This window comes from Metarhizium robertsii, assembly GCF_000187425.2.
Source record: "Metarhizium robertsii ARSEF 23 chromosome Unknown MAA_Scf_3, whole genome shotgun sequence".
NCBI classification, from domain to species: domain Eukaryota; kingdom Fungi; phylum Ascomycota; class Sordariomycetes; order Hypocreales; family Clavicipitaceae; genus Metarhizium; species Metarhizium robertsii.
Window position 1 is genome coordinate 1,341,858 of NW_011942171.1, and position 10,560 is coordinate 1,352,417.

General features: G+C 53.8%; 3 protein-coding genes across 3 annotated transcripts; all 3 read left to right on the forward strand.

Annotated features, from left to right (window-relative positions):
* Positions 1–192: 192 nt before the first annotated feature.
* MAA_07431 (duf814 domain containing protein) lies at positions 193–3,523 on the forward strand (the record flags this gene model as incomplete). The annotated part of the gene is made up of 4 exons (XM_007825429.2): positions 193–502; positions 635–1,753; positions 2,645–3,298; positions 3,378–3,523. 4 exons carry the CDS (start codon positions 193–195, stop codon positions 3,521–3,523), a joined length of 2,229 nt encoding a protein of 742 aa, XP_007823620.2.
* Positions 3,524–4,806: 1,283 nt separating this feature from the next.
* Positions 4,807–7,217, forward strand: MAA_07430 (uncharacterized protein; the record flags this gene model as incomplete). The annotated part of the gene is made up of 2 exons (XM_007825428.2): positions 4,807–5,184; positions 5,253–7,217. The coding sequence occupies 2 exons, from the start codon at positions 4,807–4,809 to the stop codon at positions 7,215–7,217; spliced, it is 2,343 nt and encodes a 780-aa protein (XP_007823619.2).
* Positions 7,218–8,957: 1,740 nt separating this feature from the next.
* On the forward strand, positions 8,958–10,186 carry MAA_10940 (uncharacterized protein; the record flags this gene model as incomplete). Its single annotated transcript, XM_011412886.1, has 2 exons — positions 8,958–8,983; positions 9,061–10,186. 2 exons carry the CDS (start codon positions 8,958–8,960, stop codon positions 10,184–10,186), a joined length of 1,152 nt encoding a protein of 383 aa, XP_011411188.1.
* Positions 10,187–10,560: the final 374 nt, after the last annotated feature.

Genomic DNA, 10,560 nt, shown 5'->3' on the forward strand with positions numbered 1-10,560 from the left:
GCACGCCTCACCCGTTCTATCCCAGTCTGCCTACCAGGGGACATCGGCCCACTCCACCACAGCTCTCCCCAGACCATGACACCAGCCAGGGGGCAATAAAACACCACCGCGCCCGACCTGAGCTTGTTTTCTTCACCTGTTCAGTTCAAGTAATCCTTTCCTGTCGATGTCTTACTGATTGGTATTGCCTCTATGCAGCATCATCCCCACCACCAGCAACAGGGTCCGCCTTCTTCCCAACTGCATCATTCACGACCGTCGAGCATAGTTCATCAGCAACCTCACCCTCAAGCCCACGCGCAGCACCAAGGCCAGCACCAAGGCCACCACTCGCTGCCGCCGCCGCCGCAACACCAACAGAGTGCGTACTCGTCGACTCACTCCCTACCACAAGCCTATCAAGCCGGCAGCCAGACAGCCGGCACTCAAGACAACCTGGGTTACTACAGCCATCCGAGTCCCTACAGCACCCCAGGTGCTAACAGCGGATACACTTCCGCCGGTACGTTGCTTGCATATTTCCTGCACATTTTTGCTTCACTGGACTCTATCGCCAGAAAACAACCAACAACAAAGCCACAAACTATATCGCATTCACGCACAAGACTGACATGAGCCCGCCTGAAATGTATAGACACTCCCGACATGATGGCCGCCGCCCAAATGCCTCGACCTCCCTACCCCCCAATGTCATATCATACGCCGCAATCCAACTCCCCAGCATCTGTGGCATCCCCCTCGCAACATGATCAGCACAGAAGTCTGTACGGCCAGCCGCCGTCGCAGCATCTTCAGCAGTCCATGTACTACCAACCGCAGTCGCATTACCAGCCAATGCCTCACCATCCCAGTGCGTCGCCTTACGCACAACACGCACAACATCCTCATCATCCGCAGCAATCCATGACATCTCAGCCCAACATGATGATGTCGCACTCAGCTCCCCAGAACCAGATGACGCAGCACGCAGCCCAGCACGCGCAGGCCGGCATGACGGGAAGCCCCAGACCAAAGATTGAACCGCAGGTTCCCGTTCAGCTCCAGAAGCAGGCACAGACTTCACCCATGCCACAGGCCCAGCATCAGTCAAACGCACCGCAGTTACAAAGCCCCGGAAATGCTGCGCCGGGCGTCAATCCTAATGCTGCACCGGGGCCCATTCCCGCGACTACTCCGCTGGTTGTGAGACAGGACGGCAATGGCGTTCAGTGGATTGCGTTTGAATACTCGCGAGACCGGGTCAAGATGGAATACACCATTCGATGTGACGTTGAGTCAGTCAACACGGACGAGCTGTCTCCCGAATTTAAACAGGAGAATTGCGTCTACCCTCGAGCTTGTTGTCCCAAGGACCAGTACCGTGGAAATCGGTTAATGTACGAGACTGACTGCAACCGTGTTGGGTGGGCTTTGGCGCAGCTCAACCCCCCGTTGCGTGGCAAGCGAGGCTTAATCCAAAGAGCAGTTGATAGCTGGCGAAATAGCAACCAGGACCCGCGCCTTCGAAGTCGACGAGTTCGCCGTATGGCGAAGATGAACAATCGCAAGCAGGTTCAGGGAACACCCACGCCTCACCCAGGTGCATCTCATCTTCCTGGACCCGGCGGGCCATCAGGGATGCCAGCGGCACCCGCTCCCATGGGACATGGGGCGCCACCCATGGGCAAGCCTGGGATGGGCAGCATGGGGCAGCCTTTGCATCATCACGCTGGGGCTCATGACGGGAGTGCCCCAGGTGGAGGAGATGAAGTCGGTATGTTCCACCAGATGTAATTTCAGTCAGAACCCTCGCATCTGCTGCCTTTGCACTGCTTGCTTGTTTTGCCTCTTAGCACCACAACTGCACTGTACGGGCTTGCCCGACTCATCGTTGCGTTGATTTGTCCATGATACCAACTCCTTCTACTCCGTCATCTATTGCTGCAAAAAAAGTTCTTTGCGCTTTCGACAAAATGTGAGCCCTCGTGGGCAGATTTCCTTAATCGTGTCTCGACCGTCTGTGTTGCGCGACAAACATGTCTCTCTTGTCATTTTTCTTCGCCAATTTTTCTTCTGGGAACGGATTTGTAACATTTTCTACTGTCGTCTCCTGCTACTTCTCTTGTCTTTTGCTCTTTCATTTGTCATATATATGTAGCATGACGGTCTTTGATGTCGGCCGGAGTTGCCTCACGACCCGAATGCGCTGAGTGTGGAAAGAGAAGCTGTCCTCATTTATAGGAGCTTTTTTTCTCTTTGAGACCAAGACACCGAAAATTTCCTGTACATTATCATAGTCGCATGAAGTTGCGCTGCTGTCCAAGCTCCTGCATCATGGCTGCTGCTTGTTTTATGCGACTCTTAGACGAGCTCAATTTGTGCCTGTTTTTGGCTATAAAAGTTATTCCTGTGCAGGCAGTCATTATGCCACCAAAAACATTGTTTTATGAGACAAAGAAGAAGAATGAGAAACAAACAGAGGCGAAAAAACAAAAAGAAAAAAAAAACCCATCATTGTTTTGTCGTCGATATCGATTCGCATGTTGTCCCTGCCTCATTTCCAAGACATTTTTCGTCTCACTCAACCACGATAGAGAGCTTTGGGCTAACTGAGATTAATGAGGCCACGGCGCTGCTTACGAAGATCAACACCATCATCACCCAGATGCCACCGGCCAGGGCCATCACGGCGGAGATGATGTGAGACCTGCCCACGTCTTCACTGGTTATGTTGGTCAAGGCTACCCTGGCAGTGCTCAAGGCGGGCCAATGTCTCACATGGCTCCTCGAGCAGGTGGCAATGCCATGCCCGCGCGATCGCATAGTCGGGGTAATGTCGATGAACCGGAGGGCCTCTTCCCTGACGTTCCCGAGGCGAAGAAGCGAAAGTTCATTCTTGTGGATGATAACATGCGGGGCTCCAGGCTCCGAGTTCGAGTTACTCTTGACGGCGTGGACACCAATGAGATTCCTGACAGCTTCCGAAAAGGCGCCAGCGTGTTCCCTCGAAGTTACTTTCCACGTGAAATGCAAAGTCCTCCCCCAAGCGCGACCGGTTCTCAATTCTTCACCGAAGACTTGTCCGATGATGGAATCCAGGAGACCGAAGGCCGGGAGCTTGGTCGGCGGGGAACAACCAAGTCAAGCAGCCAAGCAGTCAAGGTGAGCATGGCCGAGGGCCAGGATGGCGAGGTCGATGTGCCAAGGATGAGGAAGTCGTATCGCGGGAAGGAGGTAAAGTTGAACGACTTAGGTTATCGCATGGCATGGCTTCAGAGCCGTGTGTTTGCAGGCCGGACTGTGTTTTTGCAGCGAGCTCGTGAGTATTCCTTGACCTACAAGGCTGGATGCTGGGGTTGCGACGCAATGCATGTCACTAACAACTTTTGCCTCAATAGTGGATACATACCGAGGTAAAATAAAAACCGCCATTGAAGGCACAATGCAGGACGTTACAACCATAGCACCTCATTATGAGACGCGGGCCGGCAAGCGACGATGGAACGATAGAAGACGACGTGGAGATTCCAGCAACGATGAATGATTTCGCACTTGATTAATCGTCTGTCATTGCGCCCTTTACTGTTGGATTCTACTCTTTTCTTCTTCTTTTTTTTTTTTTTTTTGGTTGCTGCTTGACACGCGCACAAGTTCATTTCTTTCTTGGTTTAGACAAACACCCATTGTTTTTTCGCACATGTAGCCAGCCTGTGCGCGTTGGTTTGGCTATTGTGGTTTCCCCCCCATTGTTGATGTTTTGCTTGGCATTCGTCGCCTTGGCATGGAATCCAACCATGTCAATATAGACGATGCAATGTTCTGCGATTCTCAAATCAGAAGCGCAACGAAAAGTCGCATTGTTCCCCCTTTCCCCCCTCACCATTAGGGCAAAATTCTTCATGGCGGCTACTGCTGGATTTCTTCTTGCCTGCCTTGAGCGAAACAATTGTCTATTCTTTTATAGTTTATACTATACATAGTGGGATATTTTATTGTGTACATGGACTGGCTGATTCTGGCTATCTGGATATGAGAGTGGACACATTGAAACCAAAAAAAAAAAACAAAAAGGGAGATGTATATATGCCGGCAGAATTTGTGTACTGGGAGTCTGGGACAGCCAGGACGCTTTGCCGGTGCTGAAACATTGATATCAGTATTTTATAATAAGGTGAATACATATGGCGAGATGTTCGGATATGCGGATCACAGGTGCAACGTGAAGATAACATGGGGCCTTTGCGGCCTGAATAGCTGAGCTGGGCTGCTGCATTGTGTTATTGAATACGAGGCGTTTGTATGTATGTATTCAGGAACATATTCGGTACGTAGCTGAAATAGCCCACATAGAATTGCAGCTGAAAACGTGGTGGCAGCGGTGCCACTCACTCCCTTGCCCTGCCTGCAAGCAAGCATGGATGAACCTCGTGGGCTGCGGCAGATGCAGCAAGGCCAGGTCTGGTCGGGCGAGGTATTCCGCGGCAGCTGAAAGGTAGTAGTAGTAACTCGGGGGTGATTCTGACGGTACACAAACAAGCAGGTGATGGATGAACCGGCCGGTGGACATCAACAGGGCACTCCGTTTATGAAGACCAGGACAGATGACATGTGCGTATACTCGATGCTCCATACATGGGACGAGCTTGGTACAAGTACATACATACGTACATACGGGAGGATCGCGATGCATGGGTTGGACGACCAGGGAATGACACCCTGCCCGCAGTTCGCACAAGGCTGCGATCCCAGACCCAAGACAAGGGGCCAGGATCATATCGGATCGGTGCAACTGCAGCAGCCAAAAAAAATTCTAAAAAAAATCTGGGGATGGACGAGTGCGGCAAGAATCCAGGGCTGAGGAGACGAGGCAACGAGGGTCCTGGTCCATCGTTGACACTTGCTGGCGGCACTAGCGCGGCTGAGATGCAACCTAGGGCAAATACAAATACGTCTGATGGCGCCAGTCTCGTCTGCTGCGCCTGCTCAACCGCCTACTCCGTACTGGGTAGATGGATACCCATGCGTCTGCCCAACGCCAGGTTACGCCTGGGATACACGACGACATTTTCCAACCGTCCCGCGAGGCCCGAGGATGCACCAAGGGCCGAAGGCGCGGACAGGCACGCCGAGGAGCTGGATTTGACTCGTTTTGCAGCCCCAAGCGTCGAAGCCGACGTCGCCGCCACCGCCAGGCAGAAAAACCATGTTCGGCTTGGTCAAAGGGGGGGGAAAACACGAACGTCAACCATTGAAATAATCTGCGAGTGTAACAGCCGAAAACAAAGGACGGGGTTGACCTACCAGAGATGGCTCGCCGCCGCGCCAGAGAAAGCTACCCGCCGCCGTTGTGCGTCGCCGAGCTCGACACGGCGCCTGTCCAGGGCTCAGTCACTTCGCCCGGGGGCGGGCTCGCCTTTGAAATGCCGGCAGAGTCGGCGCCGGCACGGGTGGTGAGGGACGAGCCGGGGCGGAGGCCGGCGAGGGCGACTGAGGTGGACGGGAATGCGCAGGCGAACCCGTGGCCGTTTTACCTGGATCAAGAGGTCGGGACGGCTGGCGGTGGTGCACCCAGGGAGGAGGACGCAAAGGAGGGCGAGGTGGAACAGGCGAATCCATGGCCGTATCATGGCCCTGCGTCGGGCGACGACGCACCCAGCGCGACGGTATACCCGCGGGTTCGGCAGCAGCAGGGGCTCCGGAAGACGGAGTCTCTACATGGCTCGGGCAACGGCTCTGATGAAGCGGCTTTGCAGGAGTCGCTGAAGCATCCTGGGCAGACGGCGTCTCCGTATCCAGCTCCTCTACGGGTCTCCCGCCCGAGCAGCATGGCAACAGCCTCCCCGCCGCCTGGCATCAAGCCGTACTGTCCGCCGCCTGGAAGAGACGATGTTTCTGCGGTCGGACTAGGCGGTCCGTCATCCGGTGCACCGCCGAAACCACCGATCCAAGGTCCTCATTCTCCTGGCGTGCCGTACAGGCCGTACCGGCCACCGAGCATATCATCTGCCTCGGGGGCTACGACAGCCCAGTCCCCGAGTGTGATGGGCACGGCGCCACATCACTTTTATACGCCGTTCAGCTCTGATGCCGAGCCGATGAGTCCCCCGAAGCAGCGGCCAGATGCTGTGCCGGACACAGAGGACAAGGCTCCCGGACAGAGTCCCCCTATCAAGCCGTGCTCACCACCACCACCTCCACCACCGAAGGACGATTCTCCTGCCGCGTCGACACACAGTCTAGCACAAGATGCAGCGCCCACACCAGCAACGGCGACCTCTCAGCCGCAATCACCACCTCCTGTGGCCATGGCACACGCTCAAGCACCGCTGGCTCAGCCATCGCCCAGCGTGACACCCGTTTCGCCGCATCACACGGCTTCACCGGGAATGCCGCCTTCCCCGGCGTCATCTTACGACATCCAGCAATCTACATATGTGCCATCGCCGTCATTATCGCCACTGCCGCACCAACCAAGACCGCAAGTCGCCCACGCACGCACAGATTCATGGCACACCGGGTACACGCCCGTCTCTCCTCCGCCCGCGTATCCGTGTCCCGGGCCAGAAGGACCAGACTCCTGGCCAACAACACCCCAAGGTCAGCAGCAACAACAACAACAACAACATCCCGCATACTCACCGCCTCCACCGTCGTACTCGTACCCCGGACAAGGTGGCCGACCAGACGCCCAGCCGACGCCCCAAAGCCAACAGCATCCCCCGTACTCGCCGCCTCCGCCATCTCCCTACCCCCCCCAACCGATATACGCAGCATACACAGGCCAGCAAAACCCGCCGCTTCCAGGGGGGAAGCCTCCGCCGCCTCTGCCTCCGCGGCGACCAAACGTCTCGTACGGCGGGTTCGGCGGCGGGCCCTCCAACGCGGCCAACTTCCCGCCGCCGCCGAAAACCCACTACAACCCGGTGCCGCCGCCGTACCCGCCTCGTCCCCTGGGCAGCGGCACGTCGAGCACGTCCCTGTTCAGCGCGAGCTCCGCGAGGAAGTGGTTCGATAAGACGAGCCAGGTTCTCGAGAGCAAGCTCGAGTCTGTCCTCCAGGGTCCCCAGGGGCCCCCTTACCGACCGGCATACGCGCCGGGCCCGCCTCCGCAGGCCTATTCTCACGGACCGCAGACAAGAGGGGTGCCGCCGGGGGGATATGGCTACGGGCCCGGGCCCTGGGGACCGGGGGGGCCGGCGCCGCGTCCTCCCCCTCCGGGGTGGAGGGGGCCGCCGTAGAGATTCTGAAGTTGCTGTGTTAGCGTGGCGTTTTGGATTCGTTGGTTCTTTGAGGGGTCGTGTATTTATCTATGGTGGTTGTGGGATTCTAGTGTCATTTGGATAGGGGATATTGGCCTAGTCTTGGGGGGTTTTGTGCAGCGTAAATCAAGGATGTTCTTGAATAGGTTGAGCTGCCTGTATTGAATTTTTAAAGACTTAGTATATATATTCCACTGTGATGGGTCGGCGTACGTCGTCGTGTCTTCTGATATATGGTGTTGCAACGTGACTACATTCAGCGTTGGACTGAAGATTTTATTATTATTATTTTTTAGATTTCTTTTCGTCTCTACGCCACGCCGTACTACCGGACGGCGGGCTTTTCTTGCCTGTGCCTTGCGCGGTAAACGGCGAGCTTACTGATATGCCGACATGGTGCTTCGGCGCTTGTTGCCGCCAAAACATCGACCCGTCGCTTACGATGGCGAAATGGTAGGTGGAAGGGAAGGAAATTGCGCTGCTAAATAGAGCGGGCTGGCTTTTTCCGTATTAAGAGCCGCTTGATTTGACGGTGAAATGTTGGCTGGGCGTCGCGTTTTCTGAGGGCAAATCAAATCTGGGCACGACCTGGAGCCACATGGCTTGCGTGCTGCCACTGCTGCTGGTGTCTTTTCTTGGTGCAGAGATGGGCTGGCAGGGTTTTGTGAAAATACGCGTATCTAGCTAGGCCCGTTGGATGGATGACAATTGGCGCGGGGGATGCTGATGCATGATCATTTCTTTATACTGTGAGTGAGCGAGTGGGTGGTTTGGATGGGCACGCCCGGCGAATCGACTTTCGGGGCTGACATGTTGTAATTGGCGTCAATGGGAAAGGTGTGCCTTTTTTTGGGAGCTGATTCAACATGAGCCGCCGTTTAGCTAGCTATCAGCCGTAAATTCGTCATTGTTGCGGCCAAAACTATACGGCCGGTAACGCGGTGGATTGGCACCGATTGATGACGGATGACATCTGGAGTCAAAAGTTGAATCGGGCTGACATGGTTTGGGCTGACAGTGGCGTTTTGTTGCAGGAGTCGAATCCGTGGCGCAGGGGAAGCGGCCACCCACGTGCTGTTGAGAAGCACTCGAGGTACATGTCTGGTACTTGCAAAAGCTACCGCCCCAGAACCTCAACCAGATCGACATCACCAGACCCCTTGCTTTTGTCCTGTTTGCTGGCTACTGCCAGTTGCCAGTTGTCATTTGATCCCGTTCATCTGCAACCACGCACGATGCTTGCACCAGGTTGCGCAAGACTACCCAGCTGGGATGATGCCATTTATTGCACTTCGCATGATCAAGGCGCAGTGGTCGTCACTTACTTACGGACTACTTGTCTAGCCTCTATTGCGGATTGCTAGGTCAAGATGGAACCGAGTTTGACTGCTTGCAGCCTGTCATCTACTTCGAATAAACATCAGAGTAAAGAAGGAAACGCCACTTTAGCAGATGTACATGCTGTCAATGACCAAGTTGACCAGGTTCCGTTGGAATACTGCCCACCAATATAACAGCAAATCGAGGGCGCTATCCAGCAGTTTATTGATTCTATAAATCTAGATGCCGTCTGTGATTTGGCATCTAAACACAACGGCGGAAAGACATGCAAAGTTATCACCAAGGACAATGGCAGCTTTAATGTCTGTTTCTTTGTTCGTTTTGATGCCGACAGCAAAACACAGGTCATAAGGATTCCAATTGAACCAGTGGTTCGCCATGCCTGGCAAAAAGTCCTCTCCGAAGTGACTACGCTACGGTGAGCAGAACCCCTTTCCATCTCTCCGCCATCAATTCTTCGACAACTGACTGTGCTGCATAGGTATATCAAGGACAATACAACGATTCCCATTCCTCAAGTCCTCACATACGGCATCCACGATGAAATCATTCAAGGTGCTAAAACGCCTTTCATAATCATGGACCTTATCCCCGGGCAGAAACTTCATACAAAGACGTTCTTATGCGCAACAAAAGCACAGCGGCAGCGGCTATATACCGACCTTATAGACATATTATCACAGCTACGTAAACTCGAGTTTCCTGCTGGCGGTTCGCTGATGCCGAACCCAGAAGACGACAAATGCAGTCCCATTCTTGGCCCATTCCTTTCCATCACTGCAAACGAGTTTGAAAGGAGTAGCGGGAGGTCCTTGCGGCAGGAGGTTTTCACATCGTTGGGGCGTTTTGTGGATTACCACCATAGTATCTTGACAGAAACGTACCAATTTCCCGTGGAGAACTTGTCTTACAGGGATGCTAAGACGGAACTCTTCGCACTTGACAGTTTATCCGAAGAAATTTCTAAATGCATTGGCTCGATGCCGACCAGTCCGTCATTCGTGTTGGCACATCCAGACCTACGATTCGGCAATATATTTGTTGACGATGACTTCCACATCCTCGGCATCATAGACTGGGAATTCACAAGCACAATCCCACTCCAATTATTCACACCGCCGCCGTGGGTTACCGGTCACGACCCCGATACACTGCGGGTTATGCGTGGACTTGTGCGTGGCCCCTTTCGTGATGAGATTTTTGCCGAATTCCGCGACGTCCTGCAAAATAAGCGAGAAACACGCAGCATTTCGGAAAAGTTATGGCACGAGTGGGGATATCAACAGGGACAGGCTGGACAAGAAGAGACCTCCATTCAAAGACTCCCAACTATTGCCCAGATATTACGTCACCCTTCCAGTCTCATGGGCGTATATTGCTCGTCTCTCTTCCGCATACTCTTCGGGCCGCTTGCGGACAGGGATGCAGAGATTGCAAAGTTTTTTGACCATTCAGATAATGTGAGTCTCGTGAAGCAGGTTGAGCTTCAAATTGAGAAATCTAAGCGCTATACGCAATATCTAGAAGACAGAGGCCTTCTTGTTGAGGACGTCCAGGGTCAGCAAATTCAGGAGTATCTTGCCAATACTAAACATTTACTGCATTGATAAGCAACGTACACCGTTTGCTAGTTAAGTCGCCCTTTGATTTCTTCCGCCTTCCCCTTTAAATCGGCCATTTTCCCCCACAGTCTGGCTTTCCTTCGTTCGCTCTCAAACAGCTCCTGTCTTGAAGCCACCACCGCATCGTTCATGTCTTCAACGTCGGGCTTGGCTCTACGCCTTTGTGAGCTGGAAGCGGTTCTAGTCATCAAGTATAGGCCGTTCCTAACAGGGTCGATTTGGAATGCGGACGAGACCTTGCAGATGTATACTGCGTGTGTGGGCATTTCAGGTTTTCGGGGTGACTCTCACCAGCACAAAGTCAGTAGGTTTAAGCTACAATATATAAGATTTACTTCTATAATAACATTGGCTGAGGC